Source organism: Pteronotus mesoamericanus, unplaced genomic scaffold (genome assembly GCF_021234165.1).
Source record: "Pteronotus mesoamericanus isolate MK-2021 breed Mesoamerican mustached bat unplaced genomic scaffold, CSHL_Meso_final contig_230, whole genome shotgun sequence".
Classification (NCBI taxonomy): Eukaryota; Metazoa; Chordata; class Mammalia; order Chiroptera; family Mormoopidae; genus Pteronotus; species Pteronotus mesoamericanus.
Window position 1 is genome coordinate 1,623,444 of NW_026555096.1, and position 26,991 is coordinate 1,650,434.

The 26,991-nt window shown below is 44.1% G+C and overlaps 1 protein-coding gene across 1 annotated transcript in view; it reads right to left on the reverse strand.

Moving 5' to 3' along the window:
- WDFY4 (WDFY family member 4) overlaps window positions 1-26,991 on the reverse strand; it is a 328,638-nt gene that overhangs the window by 274,871 nt on the left and 26,776 nt on the right. Inside the window, exons 3-11 of the mRNA XM_054572378.1 lie at window positions 17,837-17,951; window positions 16,915-17,021; window positions 14,717-14,851; window positions 12,148-12,337; window positions 9,468-9,657; window positions 7,298-7,455; window positions 5,270-5,722; window positions 2,839-2,943; window positions 1,236-1,426 (exon numbers count right to left, since the gene is read on the reverse strand). Coding sequence (XP_054428353.1) covers window positions 1,236-1,426; window positions 2,839-2,943; window positions 5,270-5,722; window positions 7,298-7,455; window positions 9,468-9,657; window positions 12,148-12,337; window positions 14,717-14,851; window positions 16,915-17,021; window positions 17,837-17,951 — 1,644 coding nt within the window. The remainder of the gene's footprint in view (window positions 1-1,235; window positions 1,427-2,838; window positions 2,944-5,269; window positions 5,723-7,297; window positions 7,456-9,467; window positions 9,658-12,147; window positions 12,338-14,716; window positions 14,852-16,914; window positions 17,022-17,836; window positions 17,952-26,991) is intronic.

A 26,991-nucleotide genomic window follows, 5' to 3' on the forward strand; every position in this document is an offset into this window, starting at 1 on the left:
TAGTTTTGGGCATAATGTCACTTTCAGATGTGCCTCTCATGATGCTTTGGCCATGTCTACCACCATAGCCTTAGACCACGTGATGACAGTAACACAGCTACTTCAGTGCCTGATATGGGCTCTGCAGAGAGAGAAAGTAGATATAATAAACCAAACACCATGCTCTAGGTTTTTTTGTAAACAGTCATTAATAAGTAAGGTTGATGGTTTAATTTCGGAAGTCAGAGCAACTTTGTATTTTCTTTAGTTCTCCAGTGTGGTGTGTTACTGACACATGAGCATGTGTTTTACATGGGGCTGTGTTGCACACATTCATGAGGGGCCCTGAGCTCAGCTTCCTGGGGAATATTTGAATTTACATCTGTTCTTTTAAACAGCATATAACAAAAGAAAGAAGATATTTTTAAAGGCATAAACCCACAGAGACAAAAGGAATAAAAAAGCAGGAATAGCAACAAAATTGTGAAAGGTATGAGGCAGGAGAGATGATGACAGTGATGCTTATTATCTTTAACTGTTTTAAGATAATTTGATTAAAAAAAAGTATACTCGTCTTTGCTACCCAAAGGTGATACCTGAGTTTTACTTCTGACTGCCCTTGTTCTCCTTTGTCCACCTCAGATGCTCTCTGTGCACCTTCCCAAACCATGGCCAGCAGCTCACAGTTGGCAAGGGTTGTGTCTCACCCAATGAGTGTCACAAGCACTGTGCCTCACGCCTGGTAACTGCTAGATGCTCACTGAATGTTGGCCCAGTAAATGAGGCTATTTGGGCACAACTGATTAAGGTTCCTCTTCTGTAGTTTATAGGATTACTGTGAAGTAACTGTCCAGCCAGGGACTACATGGCCTGGCACTTGTGTCCAACATGAGTCCTGTTCAAAGTTGTGCCCAAAGAAAATTGCACAAAAGCTACCGTATGCCAGTTGTAGATCTGACAAGGATGCATAGTGTAACTCTCCATGTTTTCCATTCCTCTGTCTTCTGGCTGGATTAGATGCCCAGGTGACAGCTGTCCCTGAAGGACACCCTTCCCTAATCATTGATTTGCCTTTTACGCAAGAAAGAAATTTCTGTGTCATGCTGCTGAGGATGTGGAATTTATTTGTTGTTGCAACTCATACTACCCTATCTGTATAATATAGTGACCAAATGAATAAATGAATGCATGGGCCAATGTTGATCACTTTCTATGTGTCCATGGACAAACCCATCACAAAGAGGACTTGACATCACCTTTAGGAGATCCAGTTTCAGATGCAGCTCCCCTTGAGTGGATGAGCACAAAGCGCCTACAATGATGCTCATGTACTCCTCAGTGTTGATTACTGAGAGCTGTTCCAAGATGCTGAGTGAGGCACCCCGGTACCATTCGTCGTCCAGGAAGATCTTGATGAAGGGCACCATGCCATGGTCTTTCAGGACAACTGCAGACCAGACGGACAGTATGAGCTAGAGTGATAGGAGCCGCCGCACCTCACTTCCAATTACAAGAAAGATTTTCCTTATAATATCCAAGTTTGTTTGCTGCATTTTTATGTGTCTCTTTTGGCCATTATAATTTTTTTTTCAAAATCTATACATACTGTTAAAATGCGAAGAGGAAAAGAGAAACTGTACAGCAGAGAATTAAAAAGAAAAACTTCTTTTTCTCCAGTGAGAATTCTGTTTGGGGTTGGGGAACTTTTTTTTTTTTTTAATTTAGAAATGTAAGTAGTACAAACTTTAACTAGATATACCTCTGCCATTTATTTCCACATAATTCCCTAATCCAGGGCTGATGGCAATTCTCTCTCTGCCAAAATTCTCAGTGAAAGCAAACTAGAATTGAAGTTAAGAACATATTTAATTCCTTGGTAGTTTCTTGGAAAGGAGGGATATTAGAGAAATTTGGCTGGTAGTATTATTTTTTAAGTAATTCTAAGAATTTCTTCTCCAGAATCAATATTTGGAGTGATCATGTGGAATGAGAATTAGTAAGTAACTGGATCATTCAAATGGCATGATGTGGATTTGACTACCAATTCCATAAGCAGGAGTGCTCCAATTAGGGGCCAGGTGTACCCTACATGGAAATCACCTGGAGGCCTTTTGAAAAGTAGATTTCTGAGCTCTACATTGGCCTGATGCTAATTAAATCTCTGGGAGAGAGCCTAGGAATATGCATTTTAACCAGCACATCCAGGGAATTTTTTATAGCCCAACATTAGAAACCCTCTACTATAGGAAATTATCATTCACATTTGGCATAGTTGATCTATGAGGCCTTCAGATAAGGACACTCCAAATCACCAAACCCACTGATGTCACTTTGTCAAGGCACTGCTTCATAGTATAATATATATGCATGCATATTCTTTGCACATATTTAAAAAAAACATAGAAGCTGCATAATTTTAGGAAGCTAAAAAAATTTTTGGATGGATGAAAGTACTAAATCCATCATAGGCTGGAAGTACAACAAATTAGCTCTCTAAAAAATGAAAAGCTTTCTTTGCCTCTGTTTTACAGTTTGGATTTCTTTAAAGCATACAGTCAGTGCAGCAATATATTAATGGATTTTACATGAAAGTATGAGGTGGGGGGATACTCTTTGGTCATATAAATTTAGGATATACCTTTTCTTCATAACCTTATTTATCAATTTTAAAAGTAAAAAGTGTCAACCGAGGTGTCTACCAATTTACTCATAAACATTGAATAGAAATCAGCAAATAGATATTAACCACATGTTAGTGCTGGTCATTCTTTGTATATAACCTCTGACCATTAATATAAATCACATAAAACAGGTAATGTTTTCCCCAGCAGTGACAAGGCAAATTTGGTGCATCTTTACCCGCATTCCGAACTGAGCCCTTCAGAAGCATGACTACGGTTTTCAGCATCACACAGGTCAATTCTCTTTCTGGATCCTGAACACCAGCAGAGGACTCTTTGTTTCCTGCCACATTTAAGAAGCAATAAAAAATTTTTAAATGTACATAGTATGATCCAAAATCTCTGATTCCATTAGTTTTCTGTCACCTTAAGGAAATATGAACATAATGCTTCCATTATAAGAGAGTGTGCATCCCAATTTACAACTCTACTACCCTGTAGAGCATTGGTTCTCTAACTTAACCACATCAGAGCCTCCCAGAAGGCTCATTGTTGAAATCCAGAAGCTGGTCCCCTTCCCCAGAGTTTTTGACTTAGGAGGTCTTGGGTGGAGTCCCTATAATTGCACTTCTAACAAGTTTTCATTTGATGCTGACAGGCAAGTTTAAGGGCCACACTTGGAGACCCACTCTTCTACATGATCCCTGAAGCCCTGTCTTCTTGACTTTCTTTGGACACTTGGCAAGTTGGACATTCACACTGCAGGGTGAGGACTACCAGCTCACACCATAGGCACGAGATGCTTGAGAGATTACAGAGTAGGCAGATATCCCCATCAGATCCATGAGGGCAAACCAGGCCTATGTATTCACCATTGAATTCCCAGTACCAGAAAGTACCTGACAATTTCAGTAAGTTCAGTACATATTTGAGGAAAGAGTGAATGAGTGAGGAAAGGTAGAGTTTATTAATCAGAAGACGAAGTATCCAAGAAGCAGCAAGAAACACTTAATAATAGAGGCATAAGGATCAGACATATCAGTTCACCCAAAAAAGCTCCAATTCTCCTAGGAATGGTTATAGGTGTTGGACTGGGTTTAAGAATAAATTCAACATCAGGCTGCTGAAAAGCAGTATACAGCTAAGATAAGATAAATATTAAACAAAAAGACTGTGCAAAGAACAATAGAAAGCAACACATAAAAAGGACTCTTTAAGACCTGGCTTGGGGCCCAGCTATGCCAAGATGAGAGCACCTAATCCTCAGCCCTAATGCTCCCATAGAGGCAGGGCTCCTTCCTGTACTGAAACAGGGGTGTGAGAGCTCCTCCTCAAGTATTTATCTCAGTCTTCCATGCTGTCGTCCAGGCTACATAGGGATAAGATGATTAACATTCTTGAGCACCTATTATGCACCAATCACAACGATGGATCCTTTTCAGATATTTCCTCATTGAATTTTCACAACAGCCATATGTAGTCCCTTTTACAGAAGAGGAAAGAGGCTCATAAAAATGAAGCAATTTGCTTGGGATCACTCCGCTGGTAAGCAGCACAGCCAGGATTCGGCCCAAAGCTGGTTGGCCTCAATGGCCATGCTCACCCTTTTGGCTTCTTCCCCTCATAGAGGTCCAAGATTCAGGTAGAGTGATGGCTTTGGCTTGAGACTGAGCAGAATATAAAATGGGCCAATGGCTAGAGAGCCCATGCTCCCTCTCGGCCAATATAGTGGGAGAAGGGGAAGAGGCCAAAAGGTGGAAATAGGTAAGTAACTGAGTCTTGTGTCCTAGTGTCCCTCCAGTCTGAAGTCCCAGAGGGGCAGGTGTGGGCAGACTGAGGGAAAGCCAGGAGAAATGGAAAGGAGTTTTAAGCTCTGATCCTATTTGAAAGTTGGTGGAGGTGGAGTTGCAGATTACCACACAGAGTAGCCCCAGCAAAGTATGTTTATGGGTATGGCCAGGCAGTGAGAGAACCCAGGCCAGCATTCCTGAGTGTACTCCCACTGGACAAAGGGACCCTGAAGTCCATGGGGGAGTGCAGAGGCTAGTGATGTTGACAGTGCAGGGGCTGAGGCAGGGGTGAGGGGACAATGACAGGGAGCCATAGGTATATGTACCAGCAGGCTACACAAAAGTGTGGCCAATATTCAGAGGGGACAATCTGACAGCGATGATCCCTGCTTCAAATGGGAAACCACTGGGTCCAACAGCAATGAGTGAGCAAGACGGCCATATCCCAAATTACCAAGAGAGGTGCACCATCAGAGCCTCAAGCCTCTCTGAGCTCCCTTTCCCCTTTGTATTACTAAAGACCTGTTCTTCCCCCTGCTGTTGCCCCATATACATACTCAGGCAATATTTAAGGCAGGATCTACCTGAAAGCTGAGAATTCATTGGCCTGAATTAGCTCCCTGAGTCTTTAAAATGACATCTATTCCCCCTCATCTTTCCATGGGGAAGATCAGGCCAGTTATAGAAAGTAAGGAGGCTGCTATTCTGTGAAGTCATATACCCCAGGGATACCTTGCCTGGCCCTAGTGGGACAGAGTGACATGGGCACACTCACTCTCTCTGTTATGTTGATGAGTGGCAGAGTGGGCTCGCAGGACAGGCTCAGCAAACACACAGACCTACCCTATCCCCCCGACCACCTCCAAGGCTTAAGCGCACCTGACTTCCTTAGGATCTTGGCCTGCTTCCGCAGTTGGGCTAGCAGCAGGCCCAGGAGCCCCGAATCCCTGAAAATGTCTGTGAAGAGTGGATCTGCACCAGCTATCCTGAGGACACTCTGCAGGGCCACAAGGGTGCAGAGTGGCTCAGGACTCTCCTTGATCAGGCGCTGCACCTTCCCCAGGATCTCATGGGGCACATAATGCAGTTCAAACACCAGGGCCTCCAGCAGCTGGAAGAAATGCACCTGCACTTGGGCTGGCTTTAGGGGTATGATCTCCACAAACTGCGATATGGGCTGCAGGGTCCATTCCAGCAGGAAGAAGTTGCGAGCATTCCAGTCCCACATGGTCCTGATAGCCAAGAGGACTTGTGTGCAGAGGACGGAGTTGCTGGCTTTGTAGAAAACATTTTGCAGGACTTGGAAGGCCTGAAGATTCTTAATGGTCACTCCTGAAAATGAAAGAAGAAATAACCCTACAAGTCATTTTTCCTGCTTATGCCTAGAAATAGTGATTGCATTATCAAGAAATATCATTTAAAGTCTCTATTTTCTAACTCCTATGGGTAAATATCTATCAGAAGTTCAGAAATCCTGCTGCCTCGAATGTAAGACCAGAACTGCATTGTCCAAGATGTGGTAGCTAATTAAGCCCTCAAAATGTCACTCTGCACTGATATGCTTCATGAGTGTAAAAATGCACACTGGATTTCCAAGATGTAGCACAAAGAAAATAATGACCAAAAAAAGTCATTAACAATTATTTGCAATGACCATACGTTGAGACAGTGATAGCTTAGATATTCAATAGCATATTGGGTTAAGAAGAATATGTTATGAAAAATAATTTAAGCTGCTTTTTAAAATATGGCTTCTAGAACATTTAACATTAGGTAATGTGACTCATATTTCCATTGGGTAGCACTGGGCTGAAGAATTGGTTTCAATCAATTAAAATAAAATTATTTTAAAGATTACTAAGCCAAGTCCATTTCATTTATAAACAAGTTGTTAAATAAAGATACCTTCCAAATCCCTCCCTCCTGTCTCTCCAGCTTGAAGGTTAAGTCTCATTCTCTCTTGCCCAGGAGACACTTCATCTGAAAACTCCCTGCCTCCAGCCCTCTCTGCCTCATTCATCAGATATGTTTCTGGAAATTCTCTCTGATTTAGACACTTCATCGTAAGATTGCTGGAGTCCTGTTCAATGGCTCTTCCTAGATTGGCCCCCAAGCTCTGAAGCCTCTGGATTCTGGTCTACTCAGGTCTCTGTGCCCATTTCCCCAGATTCACCCGGATGTTTTTAGTCACTATTTATTTCCCCAGGCTGTACTTTCTGCCTTTAAACTTCTTCTTCCTTTCTACCTGAACAACCCACACCTGGCCTTGGAACCCCACATTTTGTGCAGAGTTTCCCTTCTGACACAACTAGCCTGCCTGCCTAGTGTCATCACTGTGTCTGATGCTTTTATCAGTCAGGTTATGCATATTATTTTACAGAGTAGATTATGGCTCAGTGTATGTGTGACAGTCTCTTCAGAGAATCTTCAGGAGCAGACACCTGGTGCCCAGCATGGGACAGAGTGGCTGTTGCCCAGTGCACCAGTGCATGTTGATCAAGTTCATTAATAAAATAATCATTATCTCAAAGAAATGGAGAGGCACTAATTCTAAGCCTGGGGGACTGTTTCAGGGCTATCTTCCCATTATAGAAGTAAATGTCACAGGGCACATCGCATCAGAGATGATGGTGGAGAACTGAGGCTCTCTCCATACTTTGAGTCTTCGCCTTTATTAAGCAAACATTTACTCTAATTCCCATCTCAGACATCTAGAAAAATCTATGAAGGAGAGATTTTAAATCCATAAGCAATTTCCCTAAAGGCATGACAGAATTGGACCCTACTATGTCACTGACAGGTGCCCAGTGTTTGTTTCTTTACAAAGAATTAGGGGAAAACTTGTGTAGCCTTATCAGGGCACAGCACTGACTACTGTCAGGCCCCCAGAGACACAGGATGACCCACCAGAAGCCTCATGATGGAACTTGAAGCCTTCCAGCTGAGGGTAAGTGACGCTGTCAAACACCTTCAGCTCTGACCTCCCACAGGTCGTCAGCCACACCACCAGCCTGAGGAGCTCCTCCAGGTGGGGATCCACTTCACTCTGGGTCAGCCCATCATACCTGCAGGAACAGATGAGTCCTGGAATATTGGACAAAGCAGCCACATTTGTTTGTGGTGCTCCTCACTGGGGTTTGGAGACAATGCAGACTGAGGTTCTGGGAAGGATCCCAAGGGTCTCCACTGACAAGCACTAAAAGGCAATGTAAGTGCTCTGGGTAAAAGTCACTGTGCTTGCAAATACAAGTCTTAGATCTAAATGTGCAATCAGAATACAGAGAAACCTGGGAAGAGCAACAGCATCTGCTCACGAAAAGGCTGCTTTCCATGGTTGCACCCCCCAAAAGGCATGTACTTTGGGCAGGGGCACCCCCAAAATGAGAGATTTAACATTTCCAAAGAGCAACAACAACAACAAAAAAATCATGGGTCCTGGCTGGTGTGGCTCAGTGGATTGAGTGCCGGCCTGTGAACCAAAGGGTGGCCAGTTTGATTCCCAGTCAGGGTACATGCCTGCATTGCAGGCTAGGTCTCCCTGGTGGGGGTCACATGAGAGGCAACCACACATTGACATTTCTCTCCCTCTCTCTCCTTCCATTCCCCTCTCTAAAAATAAATAAGTAAAACCTTTACAAAAAAAAGCCAGGGGAAATAATCCTAACTTATTAGACTTCCTTATGCTATTACAAAGTTGAATATTGTTTGTTTTTTGCTATTTATACGTACGTGGGCTACCTTGCTCTTCTTGTGGAGAAGAGTCTCTCAAGTCTTATTCCAGCTCTGCCATGTTAAAAGTGTTTGCACTGTGACTTTACTTAAAGCAGAAAGGAAAACCAATGAACTGCAATGAATCCTTCCTGACACTCTCTGGAACAGGCTCATTTCCCTCTCCTGTCTCCCACAAGGAGTCTGAGAAAACCAATCACCCATTTAACCAAAAATACATTCAAGAATTACTATGCCATAGACCTTTATGGTAGCAATAGCCAGTTGGTCATAGTTCAGACTAATGTAAAATGTGGCATCACCATGAAGACACCTACTGATAGTCCTTTCAGAGCAAGACACTCAGGGTTGTCATTTAATCACATCTTTACCTCCTCACCCAAGTCACCCATCTAGACTGGAACACTGGCTTGTAGTGAAGTCCATGAAGCACAGTGCAAGCTGCATCCCACAGGGAAAAGGGCTTCTTCTATTCAGAGCAAAGCTCAAGGAAATATATATGGCCTAGCCCTGAAGCAGCTTCCCTAAGGTCAGTGGAAGAGTTTAGAAAATCCAGAAATTTCTTTGATTTCTATCTCTTGGCTTTTTCAATTCCTGGACCCAACCTGAAGATGACATGGCAAGTCATAATAGAACAAGTCAGACAAATCAGTCTTGACCCAGCTGCACAGTGTCTACATTTGTGTTCCCATGGGTCAAGTTTTTGAGGGAGAGTCATTTGTTGAGAGCTGATCTGGAAAAAACAGTAGGGGAGAGGCTCTGTGAGACAGAGAAGGGAAAGGAGCCAGTACGGTGCATTATCTGGCATGTGCCTCATCAGGCAACTGGAGCTAAATCCTTCTAGGGACTCTGAGAGGCTGGTAAAGTTCACCTCTCCCCCAACCCACAAGAGGCAACTTTCTGGGTATTTATCCATATGCTGCTGCCAATCATTTGTTGAGGACTGCTCCTATAGGTTGTTGATTTCTTCACACTCCCAGTCCTCAAGCATACAGGCAGAGCCCATTACATCAGTTCCAGAAAGCCCTCCAACACATCAATGTGGACTCTGATTGGTGTCTGCCAGGCTGTCAGGCATGAGTGATGCCTGCCACCAAAGGGACACAGTAAAATTTGTATCACAACCACCCACTGGTTCTCTAACGGAGTGGCTCTGGTGCCCAAGCCCCATGCACATTGAATTTCCTTTGCAATAGAAGTGTCTCTGTCCATGGTCTACATACAGAGATTGGTATTTCAGAAGACACTCTGAGAAGCCTCCACATGTGCCTTCTTCCAAAGTACCCCAAATGATTCTGAGGAGGACCTAGATTTAGAGAATTCTCCGCCACCAAACACAGCCACTTACCGGAGTAACACTTTGAGAAGCAGAGGGTAGCCCTCCCCATTCTCAAACTCCAGGAGCAGAGCCGAAGAGACAGAGTAGGAGTCCTTCACAAAGCCCAAGATGAGGCTCACAGCCTCACCCAGCTCTGGAGCAGAGAGAGAGTCTGCAAGCCGGGAGAGGTTCTGGAGGGAGATCTTGACACAATCCATGGCTGCAGGGAAAAGTACACCACTGTTTGCTCAGAAGCAATAGCTTTTCTACCACAATCATTCCCACCCACCACACCCCCTTTAAATTTGGATCAAGAAAATGACTCCCCCTTGGAAATGCCATCCTGAGAGCCACATTCAGCAGGCTCAGATGGAGAGCAGGTAAACCAGGAAGAAGAAAGCCTCTCAGCCCTCTCCTCCTAATTCCCAGCACGTGGAGCATTTCAGTCCACCAAGTAACGAGATACATGACCTAAGGCCTGAGTACTGTGGAAGGTTTTAACGAAACAGCACTGGAGATGAGCAGAAATTAGCTTGATGAAAAGTGTAGGGAAGAATACATGAGTATGTGTGAAGGTGAGGGGACAAAAAGATGCTGCATCTCAGCTACTAAAGAATCAGGGGTCTGGAGCCCTTCTGTGGGACACAGAAAGGTGGGGGAAAGCAGGTTCCATTCATGTGAGGGCCAGCCATAGTTGTCTACCAGAGCTGTGAGAAGAGAGGGGAAATTTGAGTCAGAAGAGAAATGTCATTGTATTTGCATTTTGATTGATGGCCATTTTTAGGGTTTTGATTGGGAAAAGTCTCTTCTGAGTGCTGAGGAAGCCAGGAAAGGTGCCTGCTGAGAATCTGAAATAACTATACCCAGTCCCTCAATGATGAGGCTCAGATGTGCGGAGTCTGCATGCCTGACAGGGCAGCCCCTTACTTTCCAACCTTTCCTCCTCAGGCTATATGCTCACAGAGACTACCCATTTATCTAAGGGGGCACAGTGTTCAGGGGCAGGCTTCTCAGGGAGGTAGAATTTTTCATTTCCAGTTGGGAATAATGACATAGTAAGGGCCCTTCACCACCAATGCAAGCAGCATTTTCTTAGGGTCTCCAACTCTAGCCTGTGAGCAGTGGCAGAGAGTGGAGGAGACCTGGGCTGTAAAATGCCTCAGGCACAGTCAGCCCTGGACTACTAATGCTTGGCCCTTGCTTCTCCGGGAATTTAACTCCCTCAACTGGGGCTTCTACTTCATCTGGGCTCCATTGCAATAACAAGGTGGGCTGGTCGCCCTGGCCAGTATGGTTCAGTTGGCTGGAGCATTGTCCTGTAAACTGGAAGGTTGTGGGTTCAATCTCCAGTCAGGGCACATGCCTAGGTTTCAGGTATGATCCCCGATTGGGAGCATTCGAGAGGCAACCGATTGATGTTTCTCTGTCACATCAATGTTTCTTTTCCTCTCTTCCCCCTGCCACTTTCTTTATCTCTACAAAAGCAATGAAAACATCTTCTCAGGTGAGGATTAAAAAAAAAAATAGAGGGTGGGCTCACTGAGAGTTCCCAGTTCTCACCCTCTGATTCCCTCTGCTATACAAGGCTCCAGAAAGAAGACAGATCACAGGGCCAGTGTTTGTGGACAAGCAGGTCGCATTGGCAGGCTCTGACCTACTCCCCAAAAGACTCCATACCTTGGGGTCAGTCCAAGGGATGGACAGCTGTGCTCCCAAGAGGCACTTTAGCTATGGAGCTAAGGAAATGCCACAGAGTGGGTAAGGCAGTCAACTATAGTGAATCTCTGTCAGAATGCTCTCCTGGAATCAGTCTTGCACAGTCTCCCTTATGGCCTCATGGTGGCCCAGCTGCTGAGAGGAGGCCAACACAGTTTCCCAAGACTGTGTGAGCCACAGCGGTGTCCACATTACCCAGTGTGATCTGTGTTCTCAGGAAGAGGCAAGAGCGGCTGATGGAACCCCTGGTCCTGCCAATGGAATTGACACCCTCAGCACCCTGGCTTCATCCCACAAGGTAGTGACACTGTGATGCTAATGGCTGTGGAGAGTCCACTGTGTACCAGGCACTGTCTAAGCACTTCAAATATGACAACTTACCAAAGTCCCACATCAGTCCAATGAGATCAACAGGATTCTTATCCCCATTTTACAGACAAAAAAAGCGGGCCACCCACTTTTTTAAGCGGGTGACCTTAAATGCCCAAGGTCACTCAACCATAAGGGCTGAACTGGTCCAGAACTAATGACCTTAATCCCTACACGTGCTGCCCAGAGCAGAATCTAAGGCACTAGGACCAGGCATCTCCAAGTTTAAATTTGATTCTCTTCTTAGAAAGCTGGAGAGCCTTGGCAAATTCTTCAGCACACACAAATCTGTTTCCCAAAATGGTAATAATCATTAATATTATCGCAAAGAAACAAATGAGATAACATACAAATGGGCCTAGCATAGTTTTTGTTTAACAGTATGCAGCAGTAAATAGGTTCCCCCTTCCCTCTCTCTTTCAATGGAGCATCAAAATGAACAATAAAAGCACTTTAATGAATGGAACCAAGCAATATAGAGTCATCTACTGGGCATACCTGGGCCTCGATGAAAACCTTGTTTGTCCATCTCTTTTTTGGTCCCAGGAGTCTATCCTGATGCTGCAAGAGCATGACAGGGTCTTTTTGTAGAAACAAGCCCACCCCTGGTCCCCTGACAACTTACCTTGCAGGTATTGGATGATGCTGAGGTTCTGGGCCTTGGAGATTGCCTTCAGCACACAGAAGGTGGGCTCCTTCCAAAAGCAGCAGCTGTGTTCCCGAAGACAGGTTGTGGCAATCACTAAAGACTGGAGCTCATTCCCTGAGAGAAGTCCCTCTAGCCCCTGAGGCTCACTGCAAATGTTGAGCAACATCTGAAAAAGAGAGAAAGAGAGAGAGGAAGGAAGGAAGAGCCAAGAAGACTCTAATTAAGAAGCCTCCTTCCTGCAATAGATTCTTTTTCCCTACCTTTCCAGAGCACTGCTGGACATGTGTCAGCACAAAAGATGGGGTTGTGCATTGTCACCCTCTGCCCCAGACCAGCATGATCAACAGTGCCACATAAAAAAAGGCTAAGAGGCTTGAGCTGTCTGAACTCATAACCCCTATAAAAGCAGTAGTTACCCCTTCCAAGTCAGAATAACAAGTATTTGACTTGGGGGTCTTTGACTTGGGTGTCTTTTTTTATAGAAATGCCAGGAAAAAGTCATCAACTGTTCAAGCATAGAATTAATAGGACTCAGTACTACTTAAAAAGCAAAATGTATTCTTGAATCCCTGGTTAGCATTCAAACTCTACTTCTCTGTAAGATCAAGCATGCTGTCTTGTAACCTCCTAACTGAGGCCATCATTTCCACCAATTTAGTCTCCCTGTGGACTTCAGACACAGTCTATCCACTTGGGGTGAATTATGGTACACAGAGCTCTGCAGGAACTTGCCCTGCCTCTTCTCTCTTTGGCTCTTGGTGGTTTAACTGGGCCTTCCTCCAGTTTGGGTAGAAGGAGCATTCCAGTGGAAAATATGGAACACTCCTTCTGCCCAAACCCATTAGCCCTCCAGCACAGTGACAGAGTCCCAGCTGGACAGCCCTGGGACTGGCTCCAGATCCTGCATGAGGATGTGGCCGCGTGACCCTTGGCTCAGATGGCCATTTCTGCTCCTGGCCCCACTCCTCTCCATCCCAGCTCCACCCCAACCTTCAGCCCTGGTTCAATGCCATCTCTTCAGAACAGCTTCTTTTATGCTCTACTGCAAACCAGGTCCCCTGTCCTCATTTTCTGGCACTCCTTTGACTTTTACTTCAGAGCACTTAAAAATTGGACATGCTAATATATTTATGTGATGGTTCCCCCATTTGGCTTCCACATCTTCTAACTGTCACCTATATGAGAAAGGGGACTGTGCTCGCAGAAAGAACTGTCAGTCTGGCATAAAGCCATACCCAGGAGGAAGTTCATATTTTTTGTGGAATGAAATAAGAAAAACCCTAGTGAACACAGATGTGTTCTATCACTGTGGTGTGCACTCTGTCAATCCTTGGAGAAAACTGTAAAGACAGGGCTGCACTCACTCCCTTTAGAGCATGTAAAAAACACAGGATAAATATTTGTTCACATGCGCATAACTGCATCCTGGCCACGATTTGGAATATGATTATATACAGGCAAATGAGGCCTAAGTTACCAACAAATGCAGTTTAAGGGATAACCCACCACAAGTGAAAAATGCCAGAACTTGTTTGATATCCTCTGGTAATGATGAATCTGGCTTGAGAATTAGTCTAAAATGGATGCCCATCTGAATGCAGATGTTCAATAGACAGCTGCACTTGGAAATTCCCAAATGGTCCCGAGTACCTGTTCTGTGTGAGACACTGCCCAGGCCCTGGACATATAGACATGGATAAGGCACACAACCCTCCTCACCCTCCCTCACCCTCCAAAGTCAGAAAGAAGCAGGAGGGGTTTTATGTAGACCTCGCCCTCCCAGAAGATAGGAAAGAGGAACGTGTCAGTAAGGGGTAGGAGAAGGAGTAAGAAGTTATGTTAAAAGTTGCTGTTGTCTGTCAGAGGGATGGGAGAGATGGGGAATGACATGAGGAAACCACATATGGTGCTCAGTGGTCTGAGATGGTTAAAAGCTTGCCTGTGAGTGAGCTGGGAACCAGATTCCCAGAGCTCCAACCAGCCCCCGACCTGTGACCCTCAGCTCCTATTTACTCACTGTGCCTTAGTTTGCCTAGAATTAGGAACACAATCCTACATGTGCCCCAAGATGGAAAAGAGGACTTTTGGAGGTGACAGAGGAGAGGCCATGTAGCATGGTGTATAGCAAATACTTAGAAAACAAGGGCCACAATTATGCAAGTGGAGTTAGACACTTGTTCTCAGAGGGAAAGTGGCCAGAGACAGAAGTCTCCCCACGCTGGAGAGGGCCAGTAGAGCCTGGCAACACAGACTGGAGAAGGAGCTGGTGGGGCCAAGGAGAAAAGCAGGAGCTCACCTTTCTTGGGGGTAACAAAAACAAGGGGAGTACTGATACAGAGATACAGTGAGATAGAAGAGAAGAAGAAAATCCATTTTCCCACTGCACAGGCTTCCCAGTGTTGGCAAAACATAGAGACGGAGCGGTGAGCTGGGACCTCATGGAGAACAGAGAAGCTCCACAACCAGGGCCAAGAAAGATGAGAGCATCTCTGAGGAGCAGTGTGTGGCCCTGGCCCAGAGGAGTTCAGCTTCTCCTCTCACTCACCTGCACAAACATCCTCTGAACTTGAAGGTCACTCTCAAAAAGCTCATCCTTTTCCAGAGGAAAGACAAAAAAGAGGTAGAGGCACTTCAGGAGCAGGGCTGGGAGCCCAGATTCGGCAACTCTGCCCAGCGTCTCCTGCAAGGCAAGAGCAGAGGTGAAGTGACTCAAGGGCAGAGCTGGCCCATCCTGGTTCAGACCCACACTGTTGACCTGTGCAGCTGTTGTAGTTCGAACATGGGTAAGTCACTGCCTCTCTCTGAGCAACATGCTCTTCAGTAAGAATGGAGACAATCATAGGACTCACCTAGGGTGAATGTGCAGTTTTAGTTTAGATAAAGTGTATGCTGTGTGCTCAAGAAATGTTATGTCTTTTATAAGACAGATAGTTGATAGGAAGGGAAGGAGGGAGGGAAGGAATGAAGGAGGTAGTGATGCAGAGCAAAAAACAAGGGCTTCCCTAGGCAACTACACCACTAACTAGGTAGGTTGCCTCCTGATTAGAACACAGGGATCTCAGTCAGGAGGGGATAGTTGATAACAAGTGCAAACAGCTGAGTTAAGGATCTGATCACCACACTTCCCATCTCCTCATTCAGATCTAAAACCTCACTGTGACCTATAAGCGAAGACCAGTAACCAGAGCTACCAGACAGAGGAGAGAAGACAGGGAGCTGGAGGAGAGACCCACCTGAGTGCAGAGCTCCTAGGGGCCTCTCTTCCATAGACTCTGCCTGCAGCTACACCAGTATTACTATGGCAACCCTCTTTGGGGGGGGGCGCATGTGTATGTGTGTGTGCATGCATGTGAGCACATGTGGGGTTCATCTAAAATATATTGTCCACACAATCTCCACCTGATTGACTAATCTGACAGACATGGTGGATAAATTCAAAAAACAAAATGGAAGAATGCACAGTCAAGACCAGACCAGGAATATCACGCAGTACGCTGGTTCTACCCTGCCTGTAAAAGTTCCGACTGCCAGTAACACCCATCCCTTTTCTTGACACCTGGCTCTGTGGTGACCCTGCTAGGGGCAGCTCTCCTTGTCCCCCATGCTACACTGGCTCCAGTGAAAGCCAGCTGCTTACCTTTCTCACTGCTTTTGGGTCTGGCTGCTCACAGTGGAAAACCACTCCGTAGGTTAATGTTCTACTACTCAGACTGAAAACAGTCCTTTCCCAGGAGCATAAGAGCCCTGCTCTGTGCTTCAGGCTGCTGAGCCTGTCGGTGGTCCAGGCAGTTTACACAGAGGAAAAGGCAGGTGGTCCTCCCTCTGGCTGACACCTGCAGCTCTGCTCCACCCACCCCCATATACTGTCTCCAAAGGCTTGTCTGATGTCAGTGTCACCATTAGACTGCTGTCTGCTAGTCCCATCATGGTTGACACTTCCTATAGATGACAGACAGATGAGTCTCTGGGCCTGCCCTGCATATGGTCTCTGGCCATTTCTGCTGATGACCACAGATGCCAGGACCGCTTCTAAGAGGACATCAGCCATCAGCAAACCATTCAAAGGAAAGCACTAAGCCCCCTCTTCACAGTGGGAGGACATGACTGCAGCTAGGAAGGGGTGCAGGTAGGAAGAAATGGGGGAGAGGCCTCATTTGAACATTGTCTCTGGACTGGCATGCACAGACAGGCGACTACAAGTGTGGCTCCTTCAGCCTGAGTTTGAGAGAAGGCAAAAAAAGAGAAGTTACTTAGAGCACGGGCCCTGGAGTCAGACAGATTGCAGTTACACAGCATGGGTGAGCCTGATTGCTTACCACTAATGTGACATCACCATAATGGGACTCCTAAGGTTTGGGAGGATTAATGAACAGTGCATGGGGCACACCCCGCCCTGCCCTGACACACAGGGACATCAGCTATTTTCAATCTTCACAATAACCCTAGAACTGAGGCATTATTATCCCCAGTTCTAAAATTAGCAACACAACAGAGTCACAGAGAAGTAGTGCAATTTGTCTGAGGTTACACACAGCTTGTCAACTGAAAAGGCAGGATTCAAACCCAGATTTCAGAATTGCAGAAGTCCATGTTCTAAATCAAAAGGAAAATAAGAAAGGGAAACAAGAAATCAGTTTCATGGAAAGAAAGACTCTTGAGACACAGCCACTGCCCTGTGCTGAGACTTCCCTGTGTACATGAGTGAAGAATGTCAGGGAAGGGCCAGTGGGTCCTGGCACTTACCAAGTCTGTCCCCGTAAGCACGAACACTGACTTCAGGAGCAGGTAGCCATCCTGATCTGCATCCCCCTTCCACCGCAGGAACTGCCCAGCTGCTGCCCGTGCTTGCTCTGAAAACAACACAAGAGGGAAGTGTTACCAGCAGAATGATGCAGTGACTTGCTCACCTGGTTTCCTGTCCACTTGTGATCCTCGTCCTGGGAGGTGAACCTCAGCATCTTTATGGGACTCCTGCCTTCTGCCTTCCCCAGAAAGCCACCTGAATCTATGCCAAACTTTCACAATCAACCAAACTAATCTCCTTGGAGGACAGTTGTTAGCATGCAATTATTCCTGTTCAACAACCATCAATGGCTTCCTTTTGCCAAATAAGAGCAAGTTCCCCAGCGATAAACTTCCCACAATCCAGAGTCTTCACCTCACTTTCTGTATCATACAGCCCTTTATACTGCAGGGATTCCTGAAATCTACACCATGCTCACACTTTTCCTTCCTCCTAGAATTCCCTCTATAGACCAGCCACCAAGAGTCCAGCTCCATGAGTGGAAACATGAAAGCCAGGAACCCCACAACAAAAAATATGGTTTGACCTCTATGTCTTTTCTGCATCAAGCTCTCTATTAAATACTCAGGTGCACCTTTTATCCAAGCACTTCCTCCTAGAGCCCCTGGTTGTGTTTGTGTATGTGTGTCTGTCCCTCCCAGGACCGCAGAGTTCCCTTAAGTCCCCTTTCCCTGCTGCTCTGCTAGCTTTTCCTTTTTTTCCCAGGGTACTCAGTGGCAGAACTGGGCCCACTGGTCTCTTTGGAAGGCACTACATGAACTCCAATACAAAGGAGAGAGGGACAGAGCAGGAGGCCTGGGAGGAGTCTTCAGAGCTGTTTTGTTCTCCCATAAGTTTTCTCCAGGATGTCTCTTCTCTTACCTGCCGGCTTTCCCACAAGCACCTTCTGTATTTCTTGGGCTAGCTGGTTAGAAACCTCTTCAGCCAGCCTTTGGAGACTGGGAAAGCAGATGATACCCACAGAGTGTTCCCAGGCCTGAATACAAACAACAGGATTTGGTGAGAGATGTCACAGCGACAAAGCAAGGCCAGAGAATCAGCTCTGTCTCTCCTTGTCAAGCCAAATCAATGGGCTCAACTCACTTTCTCTGGTGCATCCCAAAGGCCACTACATCACCTACCCTCAAGCTTCCACTCTTTCCCTAACCTCTTGCCTGTGAATTCTGCTGAGCTCTAAACCCACAGCTGCCTGGGCCCTGGACATCTCCCCTCTCTTGCCCCTGAAACATCAAACACAAATAACTGAATCAATTGCCTTCCCCCTAAACCTGTTGCATCTTATCTTAGCGAGTGGCCTTTCCAAGCACCCAGTTGCCCTAGTGGGAAATTCCAAGAGTGATTCACTAGGTCTCTCTCTCCCTCACTTCCTTTATCCCACCAATTGATGTCTCGCTGATTCTCCTCTTTTCAGAATTTCTCCTGGTTTCTGTAGTAATCTTAATCCTAGTTCTGCTTTTAATCTGAGTCTTTTCCCTCTGTTCTACTGTGCAGTCACAGGCTAAGTTCACTAGGATGAGGAGAGGTCTCTCCAGACCAACAGTCAGAGTAGAGTGACTAGCCCTGGCCCAGGATTTGAATTTCCAGGAATTTCCTATCCCAGGTTCTCGCCAGAAAGGTAAGCTGCTATGCACATTCCTGGCCACTCGTGGTCTCTATGAAATGCAGTTTTGCTGGACTCCCATCCCCTCAATCCATTCACTAGCCTTATAAATTATATTCTTGCCCAAAGATCTGACTAGGTTTTTTAAACTCAGATCCTCCTTCTAGGGAAGGTACGAAAGGCATCAAATTCCAAAGAGAAATAATTTCAGTGTGTTTCCTTGCTACAGATACTGTATTTGTTAAAGAGTAAAAACCTTTTAAAAATCTTCTTTAAAGATGCTATATACAAAATGAAGAGGCAAGCCACAGATTTGTAGAAAATATTTGCAAATATTGCATATAACTGACAAAGGAATTATACCAAGACTGCTACCAATTCATAAGATAAAGACAAACAACTTGATTTTTTTAGAACAGGCAAATTAAACAAGTAACGAATAACAGATAAAATAAATAGCAAATTACTGATAATAAGGAAATTTCAAATTAAAACCATAAATATTTTGTGCCATTCAAGCTGGTAAAAATGAAAAACCTGACAACATGTGAGGGACTGTGAGGGACTCTGTAACCACCATGCTCTATTGATGGCGTATCACTTGGAAGAGCCTCTTTGAAGAGTATTTAACCAGTCCAAGAATGCTAAAGGGGCACATGTGCTACAGCCCAGCAATTCCACTCCTAGGTTCCCTAAGGAAAGGCTGGGACACATGCACATGGGGACAAGAAATATGTCTGCAGCATTATTTGTGATTATGAAAAATTGGAATAACTTAATGTTCATTAATAAGACCACTAATAAATAATTTGTGGCATATTTATATAAGGATACCATATAGAACTGAAAAAGAAATAGAGCTATGGATTAACTGGAGAAATAAAATGTTGAGTGAAAAAAGCAAGTTGCAGAAGTATATTACAATATGAGCCTATGGAAACCTGTGGAACTATATATGTGGGTGTATGTATACATATGCCTGATAATTCAGCAGGATAGGAGTTACCAGTGGAGGAGGGTGGAAGGAATGCATGCATAGGTGGCTTTAGTTTATATGAAATGCGTAATTTATTTTATATGAGTGGGGAGTACTTGGGCATTTACTTTGTCTTGAAAAAACAAAACAAAAACAAAAACAAACTAAGCAAACAGCTAGAACAGGAACAGAATCATAGTAATGGAGATCGGGGTGGGAGGAAGAACGGGGGAAAAGGTACAGGGAATAAGAAGCATAAATAGTAGGTACAAAATAGGCAGGGGGAGGTTAAGAATGGCATCTGAAATTTGTATAATATTCAGAACTCTGTATCTGAAAATTGTTTTTATTTTCTGCCCTATAAACAGAGTTGCCCCTTTCCTTCATATATAAAAAAGCAGTGCTTCAGAACTTTGCTAAAACTTCAAAAATGCTAGATAAATTTTAAACGCTATTGCACATAGTAGACCTTCAACAAATATTTGATAGGTGAGCACATGATCATGAAACCCACAATATGCAGGATAATGGCCAAGTGTATTTTGTGCTGGTCTTGAGCTAAACACTGGGCCAAATACGTACATGCATTGTTCCCATTAATCCTCACAACGACTGGTATTAATATTATTCCCACTTTACAGAAACTGAAGCTGAGCCAGAGGGTAAGCCCAGAGAATAAGTTAAGCCACAGAGTGAGGAGTTGTATTACCTCACGTATACCTAAATAGCATGTGCATGTCTAAGAAATTCATGGCAACCACCTGGAAACTAGCTATCACTCGGAAACTTTAATCTCTGGAAAGAAAAAGTCAGTCCTTTGGCTGGAAAGTTCTGTGGTAAAATTATTTCTCTCCCCAGGAATGAGAACTCTGCTATGACGTCCTCCTAACAAATTCCTATGCCTCCTCACTGCACTGGCAAACCCCTCAAGGACCAATTTGCAGGCAATTGACTCAGAAGCATCTAGATCGTCTTTGAGCAGTGGGACTCCAAGAGGCACTCTACAATAAAGCAAATTGGGCCACTGTGAGTTGAACAGTAATTGTACACTCAGCCAGATCCTCCCAAGGCTCACACTCCTTCCTGGGACCTCAATGGGCACTTCTGGAAGCCGCGTTAACTCTTTCAGGCCACTGGGGTGCTGTTTGATGCACAGAGGCATTCATTTACAGAATGATACCATGGAGACCCCAAAGAGTTAAGGCAACTTCCAAAAGGACCTAATTTTTTTCCCAAACTGGGACTTGCATGCTGGAAGAATATTGCTCAATATTTTTAAAAACTCTTATTTACTCACATTATCTAAGCTGCACCATCATGCCTTGTGGCTGTCCCCTCACACGGAAGAGAGAGAGAGAAAATGATGCTGTGGTCTCCAGTGGAAAATAAGGAATGACAAAAGCTCTTGAGGAGATGAGAGAAAACCCTCGCTTTTGAATGACAGAGAATCTGGTTCATTTCCAAGTATGACAACAATATTACTATTTCTTCATTACTGCAGAGTTTGGTGGTTTGGTCTTTAAGTGAACTCAAAATATTTTTGAGACTTTATATGAATTTCCCCTGGTAGTGTAACAGTTGATTCTCTCCTTTGTAAATAAAAAAGTGATGCATCAAAATTTTGTTAGCACAACAAAAATATCTTTTTTTCCCAAAATGGGAATAAATCATGTTGCAGCGCCACTCTGAGGGGATAGCGTCAAGGAGGACAAGGAAGGGTGTTGACCCTCACTCACCATCTTCTCTGGACACCACACTTACAAATAGTCGTTGGTTATCTTTGTTATTATACTTCATGTTATTTTCTTATCCCCTATACCATCCAAAGACAACTGTTAACATTTTGCTTTACTTCCTTCTAGTTTTATTTCTAAACATATTTTAACTTAAAAATATACTAACAAAAATATACAAAAATTATATATTTGTAGAAAAGTTAGAAAATAAATACCACTTAAACTACAATTTAGAAAGAACCACTGTTTACATTTCAGCATATAAACTTTGAATGCTTCTCTGCAACGTTTTCTTTAGGAAGTGATATTTGGCATATTTTAACACCATTCTTTCTTTTTTAAAATATATTTTATTGATTATGCTATTACAATTGTCCCATTTTTTCCTCCCCTTTATTCCCCTTCACCCTGCACCCCCCCCACCAGCATTCCCACCCCTTCCCTTAGTTCATGTTCATGGGTCATAAGTATAAGTTCTTTGGCTTCTCCATTTCCTATGCCATTCTTAACCTCCCCCTGCCTATTTTGTACCTACTATTTATGCTTCTTATTCCCTGTACCTTTTCCCCCATTCTTCCTCCCACCCCGATCTCCATTACTATGATTCTGTTCCTGTTCTAGCTGTTTGCTTAGTTTGTTTTTGTTTTTAGGTTCAGTTGTTGACAGTTGTGAGTTTGTTTTCATTTTACTGTTCATAGTTTCTGATCTTCATCTTTTTCTTAGATAAGTCCCTTTAACATTTCGTATCATAAGGGCTTGGTGATAATTAACTCATTTAACTTGACCTTATCTGGGAAGCACTTTATCTGCCCTTCCTTTCTAAATGATAGTTTTGCTGGATAGAGTAATCTTGGTGTAGGTCCTTGCTTTTCATGACTTTGAATACTTCTTTGCAGCCCCTTCTGTCCTGCAAGGTTTCTTTTGAGAAATCAGCTGATAGTCTTATGGGAACTCCTTTGTAGACAACTGTCTCCTTTTCTTTTGCTACTTTTAATATTCTCTCCTTATCTTTAATCTTGGGTACTGTAATTATGATGTGCCTTGGTGTGTGCTTCCTTGGGCCCAACTTCTTTGGGCCTGTCTGAGCTTCCTGGATCTCCTGGAAATCTATTTCCTTGGCCAGACTGGGAAAGTTCTCCTTCATTATTTTTTCAAATAAGTTTTTAATTTCTTATTCTTCCTCTTCCACTTCTGGCACCCCTATGATTCAGATGCTGGAATGGTTAAAGTTGTCCCAGCGGTTCCTCAGCCTCTCCTCATTTTTTTGAATTCTTGTTTCTTCATTCTGTTCTGGCTGAATGTTCATCTCTTCCTTCTGCTCCCAATCGTTGGTTTGAGTCCCGGTTTTCTTCTCTTTACTGTTGGTTCCCTTTATATTTTTCTTTGTTTCACTTTATGTAGCCTTCAATTTTCCCTTCATTTTGTGACCATACTCAATCAATTCAGTGAGCATCCAGATTACCAGCATTTTGACCTCTGCACCTGATATGTTGGCTATCTGTTCATCTCTTAGTTCTATTTTTGAATCTTTGATCTGTTCTTTCATTTAGGCCATATTTCATTGTCTCAGCATGCCTGTTATAATGGGAGGGACAGAACCTTAGGTATTCACCAGGGTGGGATAGCACAGGTCACTACGTTGTGATGCTGTGTGGGGGGAGGGGCCTGAGAGGGAACAATGCTGCTTGCTCGGCTCTCAGTCGCCTTTCAGTCACTTCTCCCACTACCCACAAGAAAATTGGGCCCTTCTGGTACTGATTTCCAGGTGGGTGGGTTTGTGTACATGCTAGAACCCTGTGGGTTTCTCCAATGGACTCTCCTGTGATGCCGGGAGTTTCTCCTGCCATTGCAACCCCCACAGATTTTTACTGCCAGGGGTTCTGAGGCTTTCTTTTCCTGCACTGGAACCCTGGGTTGCCCGATCTGTCTCGCTCCCCAGCTGTTCCTTATGGTTCATCTGCTCTCTCTGCCCCAGCTGCCCATCTCCTCCCCTCCTACTGTTCTGGATGAATGTTTCTTCTTCAGCTCCTTGGCTGTTGGACTTCCATACAGTTCTATTTTCTGGCAGTTCTGGTTATTTTTTGCTTTTAAATTTGTTGTCCTTCTTTTGGTTGTGTGAGGAGGCAAAGTATATCTACCTATGCCTCCATCTTGGCTGGAAGTTACTTAATGTTATTTATCGCTCATCCCTTGTCAGTTGAGCCCCTTCATTGTTTTTACAAGAATGATAAGCCATGTTCGATAGCGTGAACTCTGCACCACTGGCCAGGCACTTAGCCTAAAAGTACATGCCTGTGTACATGTACATGTGTGCACACACATACACGCATGCACATAGACAAACACACTTCCAAGTACAACTGATTGAGTGTTCATTTCAATCTCTCCGCACAAGGAAATTAGTAAATTTCTCCCCATGTTACGCACTGTTCTGGTTACCTGTTACTATATAACAAGCCACCCCAAAAATGAGTGGCTTAAAATAATGGCAATCATTTATTTTTTTTTTCATGGACCTGAAATTTGGGCAGAGCTCAGCAGGCAGAGATTTCTCTGCATCACTCAGCTGGGACAGCTAATGGGAGCTAAGATATCCATTTCCAAAATAGTGCACTCATGTGGCTGGCGAGTCAGTGCTGGCCGTCAGCAGTACATGCATCTGCAAAATCAGGGGCCTTCGTTCCCCTCCACATAGGCTTTTACATAGAGCTGCTTGGTATTCTTCACAACATGGCAGCAGCATGCTAAGGGTGAATGTGCCAAAGGACAAGACGAAGCTACAAGTCTCTGGAGGCCTGGGCATGGAAATGTCACTTCTGCCTTATTCCATTAGCCAAGCCATCACAAACCCATTCAAACTCAAAGGAAGGGAACATAGATACTACCTCTCAAAGGCAGCAGTGTGAACTCATTTGCAGCATCTCTAATCTACTGCTTCCACATATTTTTTCCCCACATTTTCCCACCCTCTGTTTGTCTGTCCCAGATGGCGAGGAATTTTATACTAATTGCTGGGGATTCCCTACCTCACTTCTTGCTTTCTCTCAAAGCATATATCCTAAGAACAATCTTCAATAACTACATCTATAGCTCTAGGTTCCCCCATGTCTACTATCATGGAATATCTCTATGCAATTTGAGAACCTGAAGTGGTTCCCCTTGCCTCAAAGCAAACTCAACTGAAAGCCAGCAGGATGCCCATGCTTGCTAGAGGAACACCTTCTCCTCTTGCTGCGAAATCCTGATAGGAAAAGTTCTAGGAAGAAAATAACCCAAGGTGCTTGGTAGGAAAATAATAACAGTCAATTGAGTCCTTCCTGAAAGCACTGCTCTGCACACTGAGAAGTCATTGGCTCTCTGCCTTTTCCTCTGTGATACAATAAAACCTCCTCTATGTCTAAAACCTTTTGGAGTCAACTATCAAAAGGTACCATCTATTTGTACCCAAAGGGCATGTAGGTACTAGCCAGGCAAAGCCATTGTCCAGTGAATCATGGAGTAACACAAAAACAGATGTGCTCCGCTCCACGAACTCCAAAACTGTCTGAGGGAGCCCAGTAGCTAATGACACAAGCCTGGGCAGACTGCCTGGGTTAAGTTCTGCTTTCCACTAGCAACTTGGTAACCTTGGCCAAGTTTTATAACATCTCTAAACCTCTCCTTCCTCATTTATATAGCTGGGATAAAAATAGCACTCACTTCACAGGGTTATTGTAAGGGCTTGTATAAACTAAACGAAATGCCTTGGTTAGTTAGTTAGAGCATGGTGAATATTACTATCTATCAGCAGTGAAAATAACCACTTGTCCTGGCTAAGATTACTTCTCTTTGACTTATGACAGAGAGTGATGGAGCCTGGTGGAGAAGGACAGCCTGTAGTTCTGAATGAGAACTTTGTTTCTGACTCATCACCTAGGCGCAGCTCCCTGGGAGGGCACCAATGCCCAGAGACTTCATTAGGCAATTCATTCTTCCCAAAACAACACCAAAATGTTGAGTAGGTTCACTCCTTGACACCCTACAGTTGTGCTTTAACTCTGGAGATGAGACAATGGGGCTAGAATTTAATATGGAGCCAACCATGTTCAATTTTGGACTTGCCTAGCAGTTAATGTAGATGTAGGTATAAACAATGACAGGGATGACAGGAAAATGTGTCATGTGCTGTGCGTTTGGAGGAATCAGATATGACAGAAAGCCAAAGAGGAAGTTCTCTGTGGAGAAGATGCAAAAGAAGCCCTTTTTGCATCTGAGGGAGTCGGCTACACAAAACAACATTGATTATCAAATCTCAAGACTAACTGGTGTCAAGCACACACTGTCATCAACCTTTGCCAAAGCCCTAACTACACATGGACCAGTCCTTCTGTGCTGGGTCTCACTGATAGAGTCTGGCCCACTTGTGTAATATTCCACTACCCAGGGATATAACCCTTTCCAAGCAGGGGCCACATTTCAAAATCTCTGTGTTTAATATCTTAAAACAAAGAATATTTCAGATCATCTTAATTTTCTTTGAGCCCCAAATGCAAAAAGTCAGGTATAGAGAATTGAGATCTACCAAATAAAGCATTCCAGGACTCTTAAATGCACTCAAGAGTCTCTGAGCCCAATGGGGCCATGGTTTCCATGACTACCAATACAAGAATGAGGCTTTAATGTTAAAGGTCACTTTCCACAGGACATAGTATAACTTTTTAAGTCCTGATATTGCCAAGGGGGTTCTTTATATGTGACCTTGAATAACACTGTTTTATGGTTATAAAACCCAGAACAGAGTGGTTACAAGCTTCATGTCTTACTCAAGGACAATATTCCAATGGATGTGTTCAGTCTTCATCTACAGCTCAGATTTTATCTTCACTACATGTGAGGAAGAAACCTCCTACTTTCCACATGTTTCTTTCCAACACCAAGTTTTAAGAATAAGACTGAGAGCTCTGGCTCTGGCAGAGTCTTATTAGTCAGAACTTAATAGAAATAACATGTTTATAGACATCTAGGACTTAATAAAAGAATGTAGATTTTAAAAAATGATTAAAAGCCTGTAATATTCTACTTCTCCAGGGTCATCAGAGGTGGACCCAGGGATCCAAAACATAGCAGGTTGTGTTAGTATTTTGGGGAATCGTGGTGACAGGATCTCAAACTGCGTATGTGTGGTTAGTATCCTGTAAGCTGATGGGAAGGTTATAGGAATGTCTGCTCTCCATGTGTCCTCAATTTCATAATAATCACCTTATCTCACCCTCCCAGTATCCCAGAAAAGCGTTATTGATTATATTTTGCAAATGAGAAACTGAGGTTCAGTAATGTTTAGTAACTTGCTCAAGGACACACAGCTAGTAAGCAATGGATCCAGCACTTAAGCCCTGCTGTCTTTGACTTGAAAGCCCATGGACCATTATGCCTTCAATCACCATGACTAGGCTGAGGACACAGGGGCCAATATCAAGGTTCACTTACAATAGGAACTGCATGCTACCCATGAGGTCACAACCTCAGATGCCTATAGGGTCAAAAAATATAAATGAGCAAGGTGCATGCAGTAAAAGATATTAGGGAGTAGGGGACTGGGTTAAAATAAGAGATCAAGACCATCTTCTGTCTAAAAAGTGTGTCCTTAAACATTTTCACACAATTGTTGGCATTACAGCTACCAAATTTTTCAAGAAACTGGAAATCTCATCTTCAAGTGAAAGCT